This window comes from Canis lupus, chromosome 1 (assembly GCF_011100685.1).
Source record: "Canis lupus familiaris isolate Mischka breed German Shepherd chromosome 1, alternate assembly UU_Cfam_GSD_1.0, whole genome shotgun sequence".
Taxonomy (NCBI): domain Eukaryota; kingdom Metazoa; phylum Chordata; class Mammalia; order Carnivora; family Canidae; genus Canis; species Canis lupus.
In genome coordinates this window covers 29,326,459-29,350,036 of record NC_049222.1, presented here as the reverse complement: position 1 = coordinate 29,350,036, position 23,578 = coordinate 29,326,459, and the positions used below count along the sequence as shown (strand labels likewise).

Genomic DNA, 23,578 nt, shown 5'->3' with positions numbered 1-23,578 from the left:
CAGAGCTATATAAACCAGGCTCTTGAAGAAGGGCACCCTGATTTTTGTTAGGAGCAAAAGATGAGGATTTTTTTTTTTTTAGATGGCCAAATCTGAAGTGCCTACCCAGCAAGAATATCTAGGAGGTGTATTGGATGTAACAGGATCAGGGCTAGAAATATAGTTTGTCATCCACACGTTACAAGTACTTAACCTTAATAGATTTTAATGAGCTTAGCTATGGAGAGTAAGTAGAAATATAAAAAAGTGAAGACAGAATTCTAGGTTCCAGCTTTTAAGGGGCAGATGGTAGATAAAAAAATACCTGAAAAGAAACAGCAGCCAGAGATTTAGAGGAAAATACTATATACAGGTGCAGTAAGGAAAGGAAAGAAAAGTTGCCTGGAGGATTCGTGACCTAGTCCGCCTTTGGTTGCTTAGCCCTGGTGGCAATATTGGTGGTGGGATGGGGTCTTCCATCACTCCCCCTGGAACCATCTCCCCACTTGGGGGCTCTTAACCTGTGGGTTCATGGACTCTCTGGACAGGGAGTCTGTGAGCCCTCGGGATATCTAGGCAAAATGTTGTATGAATGTGCTTTTGTCCTACAGAGACTCTCCATAGTTTTCATCAGATTCTTGGTAGGTTCTGTGAAAACCCTATGTACCATAACATACGGAGTCAAGATCCAATAGTTCTGGGATCCCTGGGTGGCGCGGCGGTTTGGCGCCTGCCTTTGGCCCAGGGCGCGATCCTGGAGACCCGGGATCAAATCCCACATCGGGCTCCCGGTGCATGGAGCCTGCTTCTCCCTCTGCCTGTGTCTCTGCCTCTCTCTCTCTCTCTCTCTGTGACTATCATAAATAAATAAAAATTTAAAAAAAAAAAAAAAGACTTTATTAAAAAAAAAAAAATTAAAAAAAAAAAAAGATCCAATAGTTCTGCTACCCTGATTTCACTTAGATTATGAATGTAATTCCTTTTTCTTGTCCATTTTGAGAACATAATCACAATTTATAATATTTTTTTCTATGGGAAGACATCATCAGGTTGTGAGGTGACACGTAGATGCACTAATAACAATGTATTTAAGTTGGAGACTTATAACTTCTGCACTTTAAATTTCAGTGGTTAGTCAACAGGATAGAGTAGGACACACACTAAGAATCAACCCAATAGTCAAAAACAGTTTTTTAGAGCGAATATAAGCACATGTGGCATTTTTAGAACCCCCTCCGTCCCCTTACACTTTGACCATTATGGCCAAAAAGTATTCTGTGTACTTACATTTATTTAGATAAAGGAGTTTCCTCATTTCTAGTTGAGTTAATGGTTGCCAGATATTACATAATATAAAAAATGAATTGTACTTATATTGTTTATATTAACAGGTTTTTACATAATTGGCCTTTCTGATTTCAGCATTCTCCCACATATATGTAGCATATCCATTTTTCTTCTGTTTGAATTAGGTCATTCTGTGTTAATACAACCTGTGAATTTTGCAGATTCACTGGAAGAAAAATTGTAGATTAGTGCACAGAAATCCATCCCTACATTTGGAAAAGTTTGGAATACATGTCTTATGGATAGCAGGGGAGAGGACACTCATGTCGTAAGAAATTAAAGCAATCGTTCATTTTATATTAATCCTGTTGTTGATGTTATGCTGACAGAACTGAGGCCACACTTCAGCCTTGCATCTGAGAGTGATACCGCTGATCAAGAAGACTTGGATGCAGAAGATGACCATGAAGAGCAGCCTTCCAGCCAAACTGTCCGAAGACCTCATGCTGTCATTGAAGATGCTGTGGCTACCTCAGGGGTGAGCACGCTCAGTTCTACTGTATCCCACGACTCCCAGAATGCTCACCGCTCACTCAATGTGCAGCTCGGAAGGATGAAAATAGAAACTAATAGGTAAGTCCTATTCTGATGTGAGTGGGATTCCTTTCCCTTCCTTTTTTTATTTTTTTTTTTAAGATTTTATTTATTTATCCATGAGAGACACAGAGAGAGGGGCAGAGACACAGGCAGAAGGAGAAGCAGGCTCCCTGTGGGGAGCCCAATGTGGGACTCAATCCTGGGACCCCGGGATCACACCCTGAGCCAAAGGCAGACACTCAACCGCCACCCAGGCATCCCCCCCCTTTTCCTTACTTTTATATAAGCGCATGTATTTTGGGTCTACTCTAGAGTTTGGTCCACAGATGGGGTTCCTTGGTGGGTCAGTCAATTAAGCATCCAACTCTAGGTTCTGCTTAGGTCATGATCTCTGAGTCATGAGATGGAGCCCTGTGTTGAGCTCCACACTGGGGGTGGAGCCTGCTTAAGATTCTCTCTTTCCCTCTACCTCTCTCTCTTTCTCCCTCTCTCTCTCTCTCCTCACCTCCTTCTCAAATAAATAAAGTTTGGTCCAGAGAATACAAAATCTGATTCCTTTATCCCACTCACATAAACTTGGTTTGATATCTTTACCAAACAAGAAAGATTTGTCTTAGTTTCTTTAGTGAGAATCATTTTCTGCTTCTACTAATTCAAGCCTTGTTCAGCACTAGTCTTCTGATCTCTGCTTTATCTCCAAGTACACTGAGATTTTCAAAATAGTTGTAACTTCAGTGTCTTGGACTCAGATTCAGAGCAGCATGTCCCATCCAAGAAACAGCTGAGACAGATAGAATATCTATGTTCTTGAAAGCCCATGAAGTTGGAATATCAAGTTCTTTTAGGAGAGGAAGATTTCTGTTCTTGAGTAGATAAATTTAGTGGTGCTAGAGTCTTGGATGTTAGAATCTTGAAAGGATGATCAGTTGACTATATTGATGATCCTATTTTGAATCTGCTATGTCACATCTGGACTTTAATTTTCCTTAGAGAATTTGGTAACATAGAATCCACATGATCAGGTCAAGTGAGTAAATATTTCCTGTTCTTCATAGATGTTGGCACAGTTCAAGGTCTAAGTCTATGATTTATAGCTTCCTGTGCTGGCTACAGCTGACATGTGGGCAACTGACTTTACAACTCTGAGTTTATAGTAAAACCTTTCAAATATTTAGTTAAAGATCATACTTGTTCACCAGTGAGATAAAACATATTTTATTTCTCATTATAAATTTAAGTTTTTAAAGTTAAGCTTGAATACCAAGCTTTGTACAAGTAGTACAAAGGTCATCTTATGTTCAGAAACATGAATTTTGGTTGTACTATTGAGTAAATCCATACATATCCTCTATGGTTTGCATAGAGAAATCTTTCTGAATAAAGGGAAAATGGCTTTCTGACTTCCAGATCCTAATCTTGTCCTCCGAAACCCAGCTGTTAATTGGCATCTCTACTACCTAGTGGAATAATTTATGTCTTCTCTCCTCTGAGACTTGCATCAAAATCCTTGGTGTCCCTCTGGTGTCCCTCATTTCCTCCTCTTCTCAAGCAAAACCCCAATCATGATACTGTATCCATTATAGTAGGTGTTAAATTTGGTCAAATTTTTTTAGTTTATTCTCTGTCACCCAATCTTAAATGGAGCTGTTTTGTATACTCCTCTCTGATCTCTGGAGGAAGAATGTTCACTTGTTACTATTTTGGTCCAACCCCAACTCCTTCTCCACCCATGGTCAGAATTGTACAGGCAATAAAGCTACTTTATTTACCAGTGAGCTGGTATATTTGTTTCTCTGGCCTTCAAACCTTCTGTCTATATACCCTGGCTTATGTCAATAGAACCTGCCTCTTCTGAATGCAGCCTTTCCCTTCTCTCCTTAGACCATTCGAGTCACCTTTTTTTATATCCTGTCCCTAGTCTCTGTCTGCCACGTTTGTGCCATTTGCAGTCCATAAGGGCTGCTTTTCTGAGGGTAGCTGCTGGCTGAAGGCCTGCTTCCCACATCTCTATTGAAAGGACTACAACTTGTCATATTTCTTTATATGTGTTAGGACATAGTTACATTTTTCACGACAGCCCACATTCATTTTTTTTCTCTACATATTTACACTTAAATCTGTGAAATCCACAGGATAATGAACCTTCTTTTTCTGTTTCTAGTAATATCTCCCACAGTTCCTCCCTGTTGCCCCCAGAGAAAAGAGACAAGGCACAACATTCACCTCACACATGACATAAAAAAAAAACAAACGCAGCTGCCTTAGAACTGGTCCTAAGCAACGGAAATGAGAGACTGATCACGTCTATAATATCATTTTCAGTTGAATATTATATGATATATAGAAATTCATACATTGCAGGGGCACCTGAATGGCCCAGTCATTTAAGCATCCCGCTCTTGGTTTCTACTCAGGTCATGATCTCAGGGTCATATTGGGTTCTGTGCTCAGCAGGAAGTCGGCTTGACGGGATCCCTGGGTGGCGCAGCGGTTTAGTGCCTGCCTTTGGCCCAGGGTGCGATCCTGGAGACCCGGGATCGAATCCCACATCGGGCTCCCGGTGCATGGAGCCTGCTTCTCCCTCTGCCTATGTCTCTGCCTCTCTCTCTCTCTCTCTGTGTGACTATCATAAATAAATAAAAATTAAAAAAAAAAAAGGAAGTCGGCTTGAAGATTCTTTCCCTGTACCCCTCCCCCCAACTTGCACACATTCTCTTTCTTCTTCTCAAGAGGATTTAAAATAAATCTTTTTTTTAAAAAGTTCATACATTGCAAAATAAACTTAGCAGAAATGTTAGTATGTTTTTAGGAAAGATTGTAGCCCTTCTGTTAGAAATCTTAAGCTTAGTATTTGTTTGTTTGTTTATTTTTAAAGATTTTATTTATTTATTCATGAGAGACAGAGAGAGAGAGAGAGAGAGAGAGAGAGGCAGAGACACAGGCAGAGGGAGAAGCAGGCCCCATGCAGGGAGCCCGATGTGGGACTCTATCCCGGGACCCCAGGATCATGCCCTGAGCCAAAGGTAGACGCTCAACCACTGAGCCACCCAGGCGTCCCTTAAGCTTAGTATTTAGATAATCACTGATGAAAGTAAATCAGGTTTATCCAGCTCTTGATTATTAGCTCACCAATAATAACAACAAATAGAGAAAATTGGGACGCCTGGATGGCTCAGCAGTTTAGCGCCACCTTCAGCCCAGGGCGTGATCCTGGAGTCCCAGGATCGAGTCCCACATCGGGCTCCCTACAGGGAGCCTGCTTCTCCCTCTGTCTGTGTCTCTGCCTCTCTCTCTCTCTCTCTCTGTCTCTCATGAATAAATAAATAAAATCTTAAAAAAAAAAAAAACAAATAGAGAAAAATCATACAGTCTTTAGAATGTATGTTTTACTTATGTTTTGGAGTATGTTTACATAAAATATAATGGAAATCATTCACTTCACACAGTGGTTGGGACAGTACTGCAGGACAATAATGCAGAGTCAGCTAAAATCTAACTCTCGCAGAGCTGCCTACTTTATCTATACAACGAATAGAAGAATAGATAGAATTACCCACCCTCACACATCTGAATTAAAAAATTGACCTCAGGGCAGATGCTTACCAAAGTTTTCTGGAAAAGGAGGCAGGCAATTGCCTTAATTTTGAAGAACTTCCCTATCAGCTGAAAACAGAAGAAAAAATGATGGACTGGGTAAATAAATAATTTTTGAGAACTGGATTTGGGACAAATAAAACAGCCTGTCAACATTCTGCTCCAATGTTAAGTTCTGGCTTTTAAAGCTAAAAAAGAAAATATGTAGTCAAGATACACATAGGTTAAAATCTAGAAAAAGTTACTGTGTTCTTTAGAGAGACAATAAAAATACACCATCACTATTCCACACATGTAAATCATCAAGGAAGACAAAAATACATACTAGACCAAGAAATTAGCAACTTAAAAATTCATGCTGAGCTTGCTGTCCATGCCCTTGAATATCATTCTTGCTGGAGTAGATAAAAATCTTCTTTGATCCTCTGCTTTCCTCTGGCTTTTGGTTCCACCCACTCAGTCTACCTGATGGTACGCTGCTGAGTCTGGTTAACCAGGTACCCAAGATAGTTCCTGATGACTTCGAGACCATGCTCAACAGCAACATCAGTGACCCGCTGACGGTGACCTACCTGGCCAATGTCACGCGGTCACAGATTGCCCTCAATTAGAAACTTGTATACCTGTGAATTGGTCCCACACACCACTCCTGCCAGTCTGGGCCACACTAGGACTCAGAAAGGAGTGAAGTAGAATGGTTTTCTTGTGGTTTGAGTCACATTGAGCCAAAATCAACTGCTTGTGACACTAAAAAAATAATATAGCCCACCTTTTGTAAATGAAAAACAACAACACAACAACAACAAAACAAAACTTGTTTTAGAACAATCTGTCTTTCTCAAATCACCTTCTCTGGCTGCTTCTCAAGCTTGTTCCACTTTGAGGAACTCCGATCCTGTCTGCTTACTCTGATCCTGTGTCCTAAGGGCCTCACATCTCTGTCCTGTGGGAAAGGAGAAGGAGCCCCTCCTAAACCTGGGGCTTGAGGCTGTAGTAGGGGATAGGATGGCCCTCCCTGATGGCCAGGCACTGTCCTTAGCGCTGTAGCCACAGCTGTCTCATTGAACGTTTGCGGTAATTCTTTCAGGAAGTGTTACTTTTCCTTTGCACAGATGAGAAAACTGAAGGCCAGAGGCATTAATTAATTTGTCAACGTTAACACAGGAAGTGTGTGTCTGAACCAAGATTCAAGCCGAGGGCTGTCTTTCACCTGGTCCTCTGCTGCCTTCAGCATATGCCAACTGAAGCAGAGACAAACTTTTGGAATGTAATCTGGTCCTGAATTAAATATATCTGTGCTGAGAAAATGAAACAAAGGCACTTTCCTCAGAACTGTAGGGCATTGGGAAAATTATCTTGATGATCTTATGAATAACTATGTACCTTAACTTATTAAAATTCTGAATCCAAGTCACCCATGACAGTTTTCTAAAAAATCAGAGGATCTTCCTTCTTAACTTGGAATTTTTTTTCTGAGAACAGTGTTAGAAATGCCAAGTAGAACACCAGTTGGCTCTTAGTTGCATAGTGAACCTTTCATGAATAAGAACTCTGGTATAAATGATATGTTAGTTTCTCCTTGTTTCTTTGGAGAATGCATCAGATGCCAACTAAGAACTGAATGTACCAGGAACATAGCCATCCTTTTACCCACTTCATCAGTCCCCTTAGAAGGGAGAGGAATAATAGTAATATCCACAATTCTAGCAACAACCATTAACATTTACTGAGTACTTGTTCCCTGCCAGATATTGGTGACCTCATCTATAGTTTACTTCTCAAATTTTCAGTTAAAAAAATGACTGCCTTTCTGCTTTGCATTGACTATTATGTTACCCATAATCAATTTTTTTTGATAAGGGGTCATACTGGTAAAACTGCATATATTTTATTTTACTTTATTTATTTGCCATTTATGGTCATAAAAAGAAACAATAAAATATCTCTGAAGATTTTGACAGACAGTTGCGCTGGTGGAGAGGTGGTTTGAACTATTGTCTGGAAGTATGAGCCTTCTAGAGCTCTGCTACTCAACATGGGGGTCTGTGGACCAGCAACATGCATATCACCTGGGGGAGCTTATTGGATATGTGGAATCTTGGGGCACCTGGCTGGCTCAGTCAGAAGAACATGTGGCTCTTGATCTCTGGTTGGGTATTAAGATTACTAAAAAATAAATAAATAAACTTAAGAAAGAAGGAATTGCAGAATCTCAAACCTACCCCCAGAGTTACTGGATCAGAATCTGCATTTCAATAAAATCCCATGGTTGTCTATGTTCCTCATAGCTTGAAAAGTCCAGATCTAGAAGGTCACTCTGGCTGCTCCAGCTTTATTATCCTGCCAACCAGTATAATTTTCTTTTACAGACTACTGGAAGAATTGGTTCAGAAAGAGAAAGAATTACAGGCACTCCTTCATCAAGCAATTGAAGAAAAAGACCAAGAAATTAAACATCTGAAACTTAAGTCCCAACCAATAGGTGAATAGCAGAAAACTTTAAAGTGATACTGTTAAACCAGGCTGCCACAAAAAAAAACTGAGAAAGCCAGTGGGCAGTTTTATTTCATGGTTTAATTGGCATCTGTCACATGTACCACTACTACAAGCAGAAATTGCTTTTTAGAAGTATCGAATTCTTAATGGCAGCAAACTATAGTTTCTATATAACTTAATATGAAATAAGATGAGTCATGGTCATCTTTTCCTGAGATTATTTGAGGTAAATAGGGCTCTTAACACTTTTTTCAGTCTTTTTTTTTTAATTTTCAAATGAGATTAGTAGACTAAAATACCATTTTGGGTCATTTTTGCATTTGTATTCTGTATATTCTGGGTTTTTTCCATATTATTGCAAGTAGCGAAAAAAAGAGACTATTCTATAATTATATGGTTTTCTGCTAATTATGCTCGTGTGTGTCACATGAAAATCCCACAGTACAGTTTTGGTGAAACAAGTTTATTCTAAGAAACTATAGAATTGATATGAAAGTATGAGGTGGGAAATATCATTACATTATTGCTTCTGTCTCTCCATTGATTAGTAGTCTTTAAGAGTTTTGTTCAGATTACCATTTATGCTGCCAATCTCAATTGCTTCTATTATTCTCTGGTAGAGCAAAATCTCTTAAAGTATTAATAAGTGTCTGTTGATGGGGAGGGTCTCAGATGAGGTCTTTTAGAAGCTAAGACTGTCCCTCCCTCCCCAAATCTGTTCTAGAGATTCCGGGATTGCCAGTATGCCCCCGGGATTCTCCTGGCACAAATACTGAAGAATCTGAACTTACTGAGTGGCTGAGAGACAAGGGAGCTGATGAAGACACTATAAGTCGGGTAAAGACAACTATCCACGGGGGACAGGCTTTGCTTTCATTTCATAATGTTGAGTGCTTACTCTGTGCCGGGCACGGGGCATGTACACTGGTCAGCCCTCCTGCAGCTTACGGACCAGGGTCGGCAGATCGTCATCAAATAATTCCACAGATAAAGTGTAATGATTTCTTACTAAACTCTCTGAAGTAAAGGTTATCAGGTGTTAGGAGGCAGAGAGAGGAAGAGGTTAGGGAAGGTTCTTGTAGAGGATGGTGAGTGAGCTGTAGGAATGAACCAAGCCATCTGTATGTTTATTCGAGGAAGGGTAGGTGAGGAGGGAAAAATCATTTGAGAGGGGGGATGAGGGGTTGCTGTATGTGCAAAAACAATGAGGCACGGTCCGGGTCCCCTAAGGATTTTTTTGTATTTTTGAACTGAAGATTAGGAAGGATGGAAGAATCAAGACATAACTAAAATTTTAAAGTTTCTAATTCTCTTTTAACTAATTCTCTTGCAACATTATTAGACTCAGTGACTTTACTTTTTTTTTTTTAAGATTTTATTTATTTATTCATGAGAGACATACAGAGAGAGGCAGAGACATAGGCATTGGGAGAAGCAGACTCCATGCAGGAAGCCCGATTGCAGGACTCCATCCCAGGACCCCGGCGATCACGACCTGAGCTGAAGGCAGACACTCAACCACTGAGCCACCCAGGCACCCCAGTGACTGTTTATTGATACTTAATAAAATAGATCTAGTCAGTCAACTTCTGTCAGGAACAAACACTTTCTATAATAACCTAATTCCTCTCTGCTCCTTACAGACTTTGATAATCAGCATGAGTAGCACTTCTATTTCAAGATGACATACATGTATACACACATACCCACAATAAGAGGTTATATTTTTTACTATTTTATAGAAAAGGCCCCAGTACAATATTACATTAACTTTAGTTTTATGTTTAAAATTTTTAAATAACTAAGAATAAAGATGTTTTTCTCTTTGATGATTCATTGGACTGCTAAATAAAATTTAGAAATCTGCATTGAACAAGTTACTGCTACGTAAATTTAAACAACTCTTGCTTATGGAGAGATGCATCCATTCAAGTTCTCCAAAATATTTATTCCTCGACCTAAGATCAATTCATAATTAAGGAGTAGTAATTGATCAACTAAATCACTGCCTTTAAAAATAAATTAATATTAACGCTTCGGTTTAAATTCAGGACTCTGATTTTATAGTAATTACTAAAAAGAACCTTTTAAGAGTTACGAAAAATAAATTGAGAAATTAAATTTACACAATACCTTTCCAGGAACACTTTTTATCCATTTGAGGAAAATAAAGCAAAAAACCTCTAAAATACAAACATTATCTTATGAGCGGGACATGTAATTACAAATGAGTTTTATCTATTCATTAGAAGGCCATTCAGAAATTGTGTTGCTTGTAATCTTTACACATTTGGAAGTCATATGGATGTATTTCTTTGTAGTTATTTTTTAACAGGGGGGACTTTTTCCTAATAATTCCGGAAGATTGTGTTTTTAGTAGATTTCCTTTTAGATTCATTTTTAAATTACTGCCCATGTTTGTATTATGGATAGAGTTTATTATTTATTATAGGTGTATGAAACATCTTATTTTTATGCATATTTTACTTTCTCCACAGTTTTTGGCTGAGGATTATTCACTAGAGGATGTTCTCTACTATGTTACACGTGATGATTTAAAATGCCTGAGACTAAGGTACCACTTTTCTTTCTGTTTCTTGTTTATGGTGCAAAGAATGCTAGGCTGAGAAGTCTGGGTTCCTGCCCTGGTTGGGCCCCTCACCACCCCTAACCATCTCAGCAGTCCTGGGCGCCACTCTCTGGTTCTCATTTACTTAGTAAACTGAGTTTGTTGGACCAGGCTATATTACTAGGCATTCTTATAACCAATAATTTTTCTATATTAGTAAATGAAAATTAACTAAAGAATTTTTGATAATATAGTAGACTGAGACCATGCAGTCATTTTAAAGCTGCCTTAAACAAATGCTCTAATTTATGGTTATACCATACAATCCAAATATCCAGATATTAGGATAGGTGCTGATTTGCCATCCATGAACCATATGTAACCTGATACAGTTTCTTACGATAATTTTTCTAGCAGGCCAAGCATATGCATAACAGACTCACACAGACCTCTGTAAAAACACATCTCAAATGTGCTGAAAAAACGAAAGGATGCTTTGGGACCTGGTAGTTTGTGGGAGTAGAAAGGAAAGGCAGGGAGGGGTGATGCCAAAACATAGAAAGAATACAGTGAGGACCAATAAGACTTTGAGATCTTCGTGTTCTATCAGAGCAGCTAGAGGCTAAGAAGTCACTTTTATATATCAAAGGCGATGTTTCAAATGAAGTGTTCTCTTCCCTATGTTGTGTCTTTAAACAGGGGAGGGATGCTCTGCACACTGTGGAAGGCCATCACCGACTTTCGAGACACACAGGCTTGACTGTATCGCTTAGTTTGTTTCCAGCCTTCCTTGGAGATTATAACAGACAGAACTGATCTTCGCAGGGGAGGGAGAATCTAAGGGAGAGGAGAAAGAAGCTGCACTTTAAATCCAGTATTTGTTTACTTGTGTTAAAAACAAACAAACAAAAAGACAAAATACACTGAAATTTCCTAACTGCTTCTATTTCTACAATTCATAAGGACTCTTTGTAAGGACTTTTCAAAAATAATCCCAAACGTTAGGGATGCTTGGGATTATTTCATTCTAAACATTTTTATGGAAATATTTTTACCTTAGCAGCTGTTGCACTTCGGCCAAATGTCTCTTTTACACGAAACAGATACAACATTTCATGTGATTGTGCATCACTGGAACAAAACCAAAATGTGACCATGACTTTTTAGGCTTATGTGTGTTTGTAAGATACTCTTAGTAGAAATGCATAATTTGAATTATTGTGTAAAGTTTATGTTTGTTTTTTTTTAAGTGTGCAGAATCTGAGAAGCAATGGTTTTTACTTATCTGTATTAATTGTAATATTGACTCTATTTTGTAACTTAAATTTCTAGCCCATAGTACCTTCATCTGAGTTGTTTATGTACTACTGAACTGTACCAGTTGCACATGCCTGAATCATAGTAACGTTAGCTTGTTCTAAAGCTATCCATTGTGTCATATTTACTCTAAAAAGTAAAAAGACTCTTAACATAATGTTTGATAGATTCTGAAGAAATTCTTACTTTGTTTTGACAAACCAGATAAACTACTGCGTCAAATTTCTAGTTGTTTCTTCCGCCCTCCTATTAAACAGAATCTGTCTTCTATTCAGGTTAATCAAAGAACAATTGATATGCAAGCTGTCCCTCAGGGCAGCACGGTTGGTGAGAGAGAGGGTGAAGAAAAGAATAATTTACATGAAGGTCCCCTGTGTTTTTCTCAAGGCTACAAGTTATGTTGAATGACTGTTATCTCAAAGGGTCTGCAAATAGCATCCCAGCAGAGAACACTGTATTTTCCATCTCCTTAATTTTAGTTCTTGTATTTGAAGGGAAATATTTTCATTTTAAGCTGGATGTTCTATTTTAAAAGCCTGCCCATATTAATAGGGTGAAGTCTGAAGCTCCTGGATAGATGGATGAGACAAACACAAAATTCTTAGATACAGAGGAACTTGCTTATTACTATGCAAGACAGAAATAACATATAGCTGTTTATGTACCATGACTTGACCCATACATATATAACTTTGTTTGACAAAACAGGAATCATCTTTATTTCTATGTGAAAATCAAGGTTTGATGTATCTTGTATTGCATTAGACTGCACAGAAACTTCTCACCTGATTTTCTCATTTGCTACTTGCAACAACATAGCTGCATCTTTTTTTATATCCCAATCTCAAGGACAGATAGCTGCCTCTCGTAACCTGTGGGGACATTTCAGAGGAGGAGAGGTATAAATTAAATGATACGTCATTTCATTTATACTGAGACACAGGGTAATTCCTTTTTTTTTTTTTAAGATTTATTTATTTAGTTAGTTTTAAAGATTTTATTTATTCATGAGAGACAGAGAGAAAGAGAGAGACACAGAGACACAGGCAGAGGGAGAAGCAGGCCCCGATGCATCACGCCCCGGGCTACCCTATATATTTATTTTAGAGAGAAAGAAAGCATGAGCCAGAAAGGCAGAGGGAAAGGGAGAGAAAAACCCCAAGCAGACTCTGCCCCCAGCACAGAGCCTGACATGCTCTCACTTCCCTAAGATCATAACCTGAGCCGAAACTAAGAGTTGGTCACTTAATCAACTGTGCCACCCAGAAACCCTGACACGGGGTACTTCTTAATTAAGCTACAGTTCATCTCCCCAGTCCTAATGGCTAGGTGCTGCTTTTAGATGTGTATAGGACCAAGCTACCTGTCTTCAATCAATTCTTTAACAATGGGGTCTTTTCTCGGGATGGCTGGGTGGCTCAGCGGTTGACCATCTGCTTTTGGCTCAGGTTGTGATCCCCAGGTCCTGGGATTGAGTCCCGCATCAGGCTCCCTGCAGCCTGCTTCTCCCTCTGCCTATGTCTCTGCCTCTCTCTCTTGTGTCTCATGAATAAGTAAATAAAATCCTAAAAAGATAAGAGGGCCTTTCCTTGGAATCTTCCTCCTACCCTACCTATCTTTGTGGGCTTTGTAGGTTCCTCTATCCCTGTATGGCTCATGATATAGTCCCAGGTCAGCATCATTAGGTTTTTGTCAGAATTTTGGTTCTCAGTCACAAAAGAAGGCAATTCCATTAGAGTCCAAGTTTTGTTAAAGGTTTCACTTGAAAGCCATTTGGCATCAATCTAGGCCACTGACTCTCAACCCACCTTCACATTAAAATGACCAGGATGCTTTTTAAAATATACTGATGTCACCACCTTAGAAAAACTGCTTTTATTGGTCTTGGGTAAGGCCCATAGATCCTATTTTTTAAAAGCTCTGCAGATGATTTGACACTATCAAGTCCCACCTTATTCCAAGGGACACCTGGACAGAGAATTAGCCCTTTTCCATAGAGTTGGTAGTAAGATGGTATTCATTTTTCATTTGGTGTAGCAAGAGTCTAGACACATAGGCCTGGACCAAAACCATCACTCTCCTTTTGACCTTAGGCAGATTAGTCAACCTCTCCAAGTCTCAGGTTCCTTATCTGAAATGGGGAAAATAATGTACCTTCCTCATAGGGTTGTTGTAATATTTAAATAATATCATGCAGCTAAGATGCTTAGTGAAATGCTTGGCAGATAGTAAGGATTCAGATGCTGCCTGTTACTGTTACCTCTTCTCATTCATTTAGAAGTATTTATTAAGTACTTACCGGGTACTACATATTGTGGTACATGAAGACACAGTTCTTGCCCCCAAAAGTTGACTGTCAGAGGTGGAATGGAGACAAAGCAGAAACAACGGTACATGTAGTAAGTGCTCTAGTTACATCTGACTGCCAAGGGGTGGGGTGGGGGTCAAGAAAAGTTTGAAGCAGGCTCCATACAGGGAGCCTGACATGGGGACTCGATCCTGGGTCTCCAGGATCATGCCGTGGGCTGAAGGTGGCGCTAAACCACTGAGCCACCGGGGCTGCCCGGCTCCAGACATTATAGACGCCCTATAGAGAAACAGAAGACAAAGTCACCAGCAAATAATTCATATTAGACTGAAGAGACAAACTTGTAATAACAAATCACAACTACTCTATGTTATAAAGGCTAGAAGAATGTAAGCCCAGAAACCCCTGGGGAGCTACAGAAGACAAGCTGGCTGGGAAACCCCTGGAGAGCTACAGAAGACAAGCTGGCTGGGAGCTGGGGGGCTGATGGAACAAGATTTACTGAGGAGAAAGACCTCAGCTGGGGCAATTGGAAAGAAGGAATTCAATAACTCAGGACAAGGAAGTCAGTCAATCAGGGTAGAGAGTTCCAAAAACAAAGGCAGAAAGTGGGGATTTGCAAGTTCTAGAGAAAGTGAAAAGCTTTTATATTCCATTAAAGTATGCAAAAATTTTAACTCACCTTGACTCATATTTGGCTGGAAATAGGAGTTCTAGAAATAAAAAGTAGGAAGTGGGATAGGAGAGAGCTTAGGGTGTGATGGGGGGGTGGTCAGGGAGGGAAGTGGAGCTGGTATTATGTCAGAATGGGAAATCTGTTAAGGGTTTTTGAGCAAAGGGAGGGGTGTGTGTAAAGTAATGTATGAGATTAATCCAGTGATGTTGTGGAGACGTTAGAGGGAACAAAAATTGGACAGAACAGGGGTTGCTCTGAACCGTTCTGAATCAGATGTGAATGGATGTGTAGTAGCACAGCAGTGGGAATTGAGAGGGTGGAATTAAAACCATGAATTGACAAGATTTGGGAACCATGATTTGGGCAGTGATAACAAGGGAGAGGAAAGAATAGATGTTGAAACAATGCAAGTTAAGAGAAGAATTTGAAAATGGCAATTTTGAAGGGGAAGCCTGTATGAGACATGATGAATGAATGGCAGAACATTCTGCTAGAAATGTGCAGAGACCATTGAGAATGTACTGGTGGAAGTCGGGACAGAGGTTAAGGGTATATATTCTGGATCTAGGAGTCACCTTGATGGAGATAACAGTAAATGAGGACTATGAGAGATAGAAAGGTCATGGCCTAAAATTTGGGGAAAAGTAAGGTTTGGGGATAGTTTGGGAGGAAGGAGGAATTTAAATCAGCAACAGAGATAAAAGGACTGGTACACAGAGGAATGAGAAAAGCCAGACCAGTGGTGTAAGCCAAGAGGAAGATGATCAGAGGATCTAGTGCAGTAGAGAGTGCAGGAGAATGACAGATTAAAAAGTAATAATAGGGAAATTTGATTTTGTGACCTGGAAAGTTTTTATAGATAGGCAAGAAAGACTAATAAAGCCGATTAAACAAAGGTAGTAAGACAACGGTGCAATAACTACCTTTGGTGAACAAAATGTATGACAACAGATTTGGGAGGATAGGATGTCAAGGAATTTTCAGAATCAAAGAGTTCTAAATGTATTCTTTGGGGTAGAGGCCCTGAATGGAGATGCGTTATAGAAAAAGAGAAGGAGTGAGGTTTCAAAGGAGGCAGGAGGTCCAGCTCCTCCCCTCTGCAAAGGAGAAGAGTGATTATTTGGAGAGATTTTGAAATGGGTGTGGGAACTTGAGACAGATGGCTTCTCTGTGCTAAGTACAGCACGAAGTACATCATGGTGGTGTGTGACATTTAACAGATGTCCCTCACCAAATTTTCATGCAACAGCCCACCCTGTTATAGGACACTGCATTAGGTTTGAAACACATAGCCAATTCAGGGCCGAAGTGCACGATTTTGGTGTGATTCTTATTGGCACTTATTTTTGTGTAACTTGTGACAGACTAAAACATGAGTTAGCAAAAGGATGCAAGAAGAGATAAACATATACCCCAAACAAATCAAACCAAACCACAAAACACATGTATAAACACCAGTAAGTCTTGATTTTGGGGAATGGTGGGGGGATGTATCAGAAAGAATTCCCTGGCTTACTTAAGGATTCACTGGTAAATCAATGTTCTTCCAGATTTCAACTCTAAGAGAGTCTTTCTGATAACAGGAGAGTGTCTCAAACTCTGATGACTTCATATAGTAAAAAAATATCTTTGCTGAGACCCACCCTGAGGTCTACAACTACCTCCACCCACGTGACACTTTATTTTTATTGATTAGACATCTGGTAAGAGTGATGTGCATGTGAATTCAGAAGGATCGCATCGCTAAACGACTGGTTTGCTTACCCTACCATAGAAATGGCACTAATGTAAAATCCATTATCACAAACCATGGCATCAGCGTTCCTTAGTAAAACCCCTACACCAAGGGCACCCGGGTGGCTCAGTGGTGGAGCATCTGCCTCGGCTGGGGTCGTGGTCCTGGGGTCCTGGGATGGAGTCCCACATGGGGCTCCTTGAGGGAGGCCTGCTTCTCCCTCTATCTCTGCCTCTCTCTGTGTCTATCAAGAATGGATAAGATGTTTAAAAAACAAAACAAAAAACCCTATGGAGTCTGCCAGTGAACCAGTACACCAAATAAAAACAGTCCACTCCTGAGCTGAGGGGCAGGGTTTTTATGCAAGGATGGTGAGAACTGTCACCCTACAGAGAACTCCAACACTGTTCCCAAGAGTGCTTGGGCCTCCAGGAGATTCTGCTGAAGTCCTTGAAAGAGTTTTAAATTGTTGGGAACTTGCTGGTGATGTTCAGCCAGCCGAGGCCGGACCGTGGGAGTGCATTTCTGTGTAACCAGGCGGAACTGGTCGCTGCTGCTCGCTTTTGTTCCTTATGTTTCCATTTATGCAAGCTACCTTTCCCCCCCCTCTGCATTTGGTTGCTTATCGTTTATTTGCCGAATACTGCAGATACTGGTTTCTCCTCAGCTAATAAGGTCTCTTAAAACAAAAAACAACAACAACAAAAAAAAAACAGCTGTTACCTAAATGCTTTTCCCCCTGGTCTTCCTGAGCAAGCCAGAAATCACAAGGTAGCTACTAATCGGAAACCAAGAGTAAGAAGGCACATCACCCGGCAAGAGTTTCATTAAGCTGTGCGCCCTGGGGCTCATCAGATACAGAGGCCTAAGCCGCGGAGGGAAACCAGAGCCCCGCGTGGACTCCGGCCGGCGCACTTCAGCCTTCCACGTGGCACCGCGCTCTGGCGGCCGTCACCGTGGACTCCCGCCCTGGCTGCCTCGGACTTCAGAGGCGGACGGGGCTTCCCGAGGCCCTCGCGTCACTTGGGCTGATCCTCACGCCGTGCGGGCCCGCAGGCGCCGCCCGCGCTCGTCGCCCCACCTCCAGGCCTCGAGGAGCCCGCGGCGCTCGCGGCGGGGGGTCCCGGCCAGCTGCCCGGCTCCGCCCGCCGCGCCCGCCGCAGACCCCGCCCCCCCAACCCCGGCGCGTCGGTCGGAGCGGCCGCCACGCCGCACCTGCCCGCCAGGGGGCGCGCCCGGGCGCAGGCCCCCGCCGCTCCCCGCGGGCCGGCTCGCGCTCCCTCCGCCCCTTCCCTCCGCCCTCCGCCCTCCGCCCTCCGCCCTCGCCTGACGGCGCTCACCTGTCTGGGCCGCGGGCCCTGGAGGCGGGGGCCTGGCGGGAGCGGGGCCGAGGAAGAGGGCGGAGCGGCTCTCCCGGCGCGTCATCGGAGCACCATGGCGGAGCTAGGAGCTGGCGGCGACAGCCACAGGGGCGGCGACGGCGCTGTGCGGAGCGAAACAGGTGACTGCACGGCCGGGGCGGACGGGGTCCTGCGGGCGGGGAGCGGCGAGCCGGGTGAGTGGGCTCGCGCGGGGCACCGGCCGCCCCCGCCCCCCCCCCCACCCCCGCCGGGCCGCGGCCCGGAACCGCCGGCCCCGCGCGCCGCGCACCCGACCTCGGGGCGCGCCTGCCCTCCGCCCCCCGCGCCGCGTCGGCCGCCCCGGCGGGCCGTGCCCGAGCGCCGCCGGCGGCCCCGGTTCCGGTCGCCCCTCACGCTCCACCGCGACTTTCCCACAACAGGTGGAAACTCGCCAGGGAGCGCGGGCGGGAGGAGGACCTGGAAGCCGGCCGCTCCCCTCCCACCTGCCGACCCGGCTCTAAGTCAGTTGAATGGGGAGATCGTTTCCCGCAAACCAAACAACCAGCCGGAAGATGCTCAGCCAGGTGCGACCGACGGGATCATCCGTGTCTGCGCCGCTCGCGCCCCGGGGCCGCAGTTACGCCGCGTCCGCGGGGACCGGGGCCGGGACCGGGATCGCGGAGCGGGGAGTGCGGGGCCGCTCGCAGGAAGGCGGGGCCTGCGTGTGCGCGACGGTCGGGCTCGCAGCTTCGTTGGCTTGAAAGGGTAGACCTGGCACCAACCCCGGGTGGGAAGGAATGTCGGCCCAGGTGGGGACACCGCCCCCCACCGCCCCTTAACGCCCGGGGACCGGGGCTCACATCCTCAAGGCAAACAACAGGTTTCTCTCCCCAACCCCGTCTTGTCGGAAGACGATCTTACCCCCTCGTGATAGTTTTTTGTCTTGAGAAAACTGTTGCAAGTCCTCTCCTCTAGCCTAATTTTTTTCTGTTCTTGGCCAGTAAACTGTTTCTGGTACCTTCCTACACTAGGGATGGGGGCGGTGAGACAGTTTTCTTATTTTAAAAAGAATTCAAGTTGCAGGCTCCCCGATTGCAGTGTGTTTTCTGCTTAATACACACACATAATCGGAAACAGTTGTTTCCCGAAATGCAAGACCTTCCAGATTCTCCTATCTACCTACCCCCCATCAAAAGACCTTTTGGTTTAAATGATATGTTTATTTTAATACGGAAGTTCCAGAAAACCCACAACAGTCTTTGGAAACGTATCTGCTCTGCTAGGAAGACTTTGGGCACCTAAAGTCCAATGACTTAATCTCAGTAGTCAAATACCTGAGGTTCAGGCTGACAAGATGTCTTGAACTTGTTTACTTTGAAATCACGCTACTTCCCTTAGGGTGGTTTATTTTGTATGAATGTGTTTGAAAGATTGGTCCATCGTTATTTTGATTTGGGATTGGGAAGGGGTGGCTAAGAGGAGATGTCTTCGCAATTGCTTTATCGAACTTGATGAGCTGGGCGGACGCGCGGGCAGGTTAGGCCCCCCTCGCCTAATGAGGGCAGCATAAGGGCAGCATCCTCATTGTGCATATAAATGGTTTGGTGCCTAATCCCCACTAAGTGGCTGCTTCTGAAAAAAATTGTTCCAGAAAATTAATACACACCAATTTATGATAAAAAAAAAGAACTAGTCTTTTAGAATCTGCACATGAGTAACTTGTTCAGATATAAGTAAACTACAAACTAGCATTTCAGTGTCTGACCATGTTAACTAACGAACTGGTCATTTTTCTAACGATATAAAAATCAGGTGATTATCAGTGAAGTATTTTGTTATGAAGGGAGAGTTTAATTGGTTGCCATCTCCTTCATAGAAAAAAATTCTTCCAAACATTTGCTTAGAAACTTTGATTTCCATGTTATATATGGTCTTTTGAGTAATTGTATTTTTGATTTAACTAAAATTTATTTCTGGCCCACATCTTTTTCCCATTTTTCTATCCCCAAATTAATGTTTTTAGTATTCAGAAGTACCTATGTAGAACAGGTGCCAAACACACAAGAAAGGTAAAAATAAATAAATAAAAATAAAGAAGATGTGGTTTATGTATACAATGGAATATTACTCAGCTATTAGAAATGACAAATACCCACCATTTGCTTCAACGTGGATGGAACTGGAGGGTATTATGCTGAGTGAAGTAAGTCAGTCGGAGAAGGACAAACATTATATGTTCTCATTCATTTGGGGAATATAAATAATAGTGAAAGGGAATATAAGGGAAGGGAGAAGAAATGTGTGGGAAATATCAGAAAGGGAGACAGAACGTAAAGACTGCTAACTCTGGGAAACGAACTAGGGGTGGTAGAAGGGGAGGAGGGCGGGGGGTGGGAGTGAATGGGTGACGGGCACTGGGTATTATTCTGTATGTTAGTAAATTGAACACCAATAAAAAAAAAAAAAAAAAAAAAAAAAATAAAGTGGATTCTTTGAGGAAAAAAAAAAAAAAAAAAAAAAAAAAAAGAAAGGTAAAAATATATTCTTTAAATCTAGGTTGCAGTATTTTGAGTGAACAGCTAAGGACTGCTTGAATTTTAACAACTTAACAAGTTTTCCATATGTTTAAGACATATAACCTATATTTGAGTATGACTCAAATGTAGTGCTTTATTCTTATGGACCTGTTTCACCTCATACACGTCCAAAAGCTGCAATTCATTGTATTTTAACAATCACAGATTTGTATAGAGGTGAGTGTTTGGGGAGGAGGTAGGGACTTTTGTCTTTTACCATCAAGAGGTGATTTGTTGAGGGATTCATTTTTTTAAATTAATTAATTTATTTAGATTAGGCTATTGTGATGTAAAGTCCATTTTAAATGTCTCTTAGTTTTTTTGTGTACCTGTGCAAAGACCATTGTAATTTTAGGACTTTTTTTTTTTTTTTTTTGAGTATAGTTGACACATGGTGTTACATTAATTTCAGGTGTACAACAGTGATTCAGCATCTTTCTGTATTATGCTATGCTCATCGCAAGTGTAGCTGCATCTGTCACCATGTCAACAACACTATTACAATATCATTGCTTATATTCCCTGCGCTGTGTCTATTTTTTCCTGTGATTTATTCATTCCATAAATGGAAGCCTTTACCTCCCACTCCCTTACTACTCTGGGAACTATCAGTTCTCTATATTTATAGGTTTGATTCTGCTTTTTGTTTGTTTTTTATGTTCCACATATGAGCAAAATTATAATGTATTTGTCTTTCTCCATCTTACTTAGTTTCACTTAGTATGATATCCTCTAGGTCCTAGGAGAATTTAGGTTAGAATTTCAGGTGATTATGAAAATAAGACCTGTAATGTACTCCCTAATTATAAGGATATATATGTGTGTGTATCAAGGATGGGTTGAGAATTGGTGGTATACCAATTAAAAATGAAACATTTAAGGATATTGAAAGGTACTGTATTAATCCAACATTTAAAAGCCATACTTATCTTAGCTTCTACTCAAAGGTAGTCAAGTTACAATCCCTGTGATAATATTTTTTATTTTTCTTGTGGATAAGCAGTTCTTTCAACATATTTTTCAGTAGCCAAAGGTTCACAAATAATTGACTTGGAAGCAAGTTTTTTATTTCACCACTAGAGGACATCAAGTCCTTTTTCAGGTCGTTATTTGAAGAGTCACAAAGATGGCTATTCACAAAACTGTTTCTGTCCAAGCGTTCTGGGTTTAATTTTTTTATGCTTATGCTCAAGAGCTGTGGAAAGTGAGCATGCACAGCTAATTTCCCAACTTGATCACTTTTTTTAAAAAAGCCTACCCAATTAAGATGGGAAGCCATATCTAAAGCTGCATCTGAGGGACTCCTGGGTGGCTCAGTGGTAGAGTGTCTGCCTTTGGCTCAGGGCGTGATCCTGGAGTCCCAGGATGGGGTCCTGCATCGGTCCCACATGGGGCTCCCTGTGGGGAGCCTGCTTCTCCCTCTGCCGATGTCTCTGCCTCTCTCTGTGTGTGTCTCTCATGAATAGATACATGAAATCTTAAAAAAAAAAAAAAAAAGATAAAGCTTCATCTGATTAATTCATGAAACAACACTTTTCATGCATACCTATAATCTGTGAATTCTGTTAATATTCTTTTGGGAGAAATGACTTAGAACTTGGACTTGGGGTTTTCTCCCCCAGCAGGCAGTCTAGTGAAAGAATATGGGCTTTATTTGTGATCTTGGTCATAACCCTCACTGCATTAAAGTGATCTTTATTGGTTTCACTTAGCTAGAAGATTCCACAAATATCTGCAAATTAATATTGTAAGATAGGGATTCAGGCCACAACTTTTTAAAAAAGATTTTGTTTATTTGACAGAGCGCAAGCAGGGGGAGCAGGAGAGAGAGAAGCATGCTCCCCACTGAGCAGGGAGCCTGGCATGGACCTAGCAGGGCTGGATCCCAGGACTCCGGGATCATGACCTGATCTGAAGGCCTTAACGGACTGAGCCACCCAGGCACCCCTCAGGCCACAATTTGATGTTAAACATATCCCTTCTAAAATCCAAGTCCTAAAGTTCATAATACTTCATTCAGGTGGCTAGATAACTTTTTTCCCCATTCTACTGTGGCTAGCTCTTACTTTACATCTTGCTGAGGAGTGAAACATTACTAGACCAGGCAACTGTGTTTAGGAACATGCATTTTTTATATCATTACTTAGGTATGTGTGTGAAACACTAATTTACATTGGCATGTTCTCTAAAAATTTTAACATCTTTGCTTCCTGGTGCATGAGAAATAATCATTTAAATAATTTAAAATAAAGGGGTTATTTTTTTCAAAACTCAAGTCTCATTAATATTGATGTAAAAGTTGAAAATATTGAGGCTTAGAATAATTTGACCAAGAAATATGTACCTTGCATATATTAAGCAGTATGGTGACTAGAAGGTTGACAAAGACATGCTCCTTGGATTTAGCAAGGGAAACAGAACTCATAAATAATTGTGGGTTATGAAGACTTCAGTGAAGAAAGAACTGCTTCTGGCTGTGGTCATCAGGGAGGACATAAACTTTAAAAGAATAAGTAAATGATGTCTAAAGTTGGATAGAGGAAAAGAGCAAAATTTTGGTCATATTGACTCATGTGTGAACCTCAAAATGAGAGTTGTAGAAGATCAATTAGGAATCATGATACATGGCAGCCAAATTGTGGAATGGTTGCAGGTCAAGCTAAGAGGCTGGTATGTTACTCTGTGGACAGTGGACAGCAGTTGATGATTCTTGAGAATAACATATCTTGATTAAAGTATGCTTATTTAGTCTTTCTGCACCCATGAATCTGCAAGCTTGATTGCAAATTCTAGCAGAAAAGCTATGCCTTTTAACGAATACATAGTTCCTCCATCTAGGAAAATGATCCTCTTGAGTTGACTTCTGCGGCTTTGACAATGGTAACATGGGGTTGTGAGAGCATATGTGGAACATCTGTAGAGTCAGACACATCAGCCAGACCTTTGAAGATCAGTGAAATCTGGAGACCTAACCAGCTGGTTCTTATTTTGAAGTAGGCATGTAGACTAGAGGATGGATTTAAGAAGGAAGAGTTCAGGGATGTTCAGACCAACTCTGAGGTTCCCACAGAAATCTAGGCAGGCTATTGGAAATGGGAGGAGAA

At 41.6% G+C, this 23,578-nt stretch overlaps 2 protein-coding genes and 1 long non-coding RNA gene across 10 annotated transcripts in view; 2 read left to right on the top strand and 1 right to left on the bottom strand.

Annotated features, from left to right (window-relative positions):
* The window catches only part of MAP3K5 (mitogen-activated protein kinase kinase kinase 5), a 198,397-nt gene extending 186,336 nt beyond the window's left edge, over positions 1-12,061 (top strand). The window contains exons 26-30 of the mRNA XM_038526115.1: positions 1,656-1,899; positions 7,827-7,939; positions 8,678-8,790; positions 10,452-10,528; positions 11,222-12,061. Coding sequence (XP_038382043.1) covers positions 1,656-1,899; positions 7,827-7,939; positions 8,678-8,790; positions 10,452-10,528; positions 11,222-11,282 — 608 coding nt within the window. The 3' untranslated portion in view covers positions 11,283-12,061. The remainder of the gene's footprint in view (positions 1-1,655; positions 1,900-7,826; positions 7,940-8,677; positions 8,791-10,451; positions 10,529-11,221) is intronic.
* Positions 9,474-18,807, bottom strand: LOC102154283. Of its 4 annotated transcripts, none has more exons than XR_005353566.1 (6): positions 18,402-18,807; positions 17,899-18,088; positions 14,139-14,426; positions 12,625-12,711; positions 11,578-11,653; positions 9,474-11,359 (listed from the first exon to the last, which is right to left on the bottom strand). It is a non-coding gene; the product is annotated as an uncharacterized LOC102154283 (long non-coding RNA). The 4 variants fall into 4 exon arrangements; XR_005353568.1 differs by having other exon boundaries at positions 18,453-18,807; XR_005353567.1 differs by having other exon boundaries at positions 18,461-18,807.
* MAP7 (microtubule associated protein 7) overlaps positions 17,919-23,578 on the top strand; it is a 172,993-nt gene continuing 167,333 nt past the window's right edge. For 2 of the 5 annotated variants that reach the window (XM_038526120.1, XM_038526123.1), the window contains exon 1: positions 17,919-18,059. In XM_038526120.1, coding sequence (XP_038382048.1) covers positions 17,993-18,059 — 67 coding nt within the window. In that variant the 5' untranslated portion in view covers positions 17,919-17,992. Of the gene's footprint in view, positions 18,060-18,351; positions 18,483-23,578 lie in introns of those variants that run through there. The other 3 variants (XM_038526118.1, XM_038526119.1, XM_038526116.1) reach the window with 2 other exon arrangements.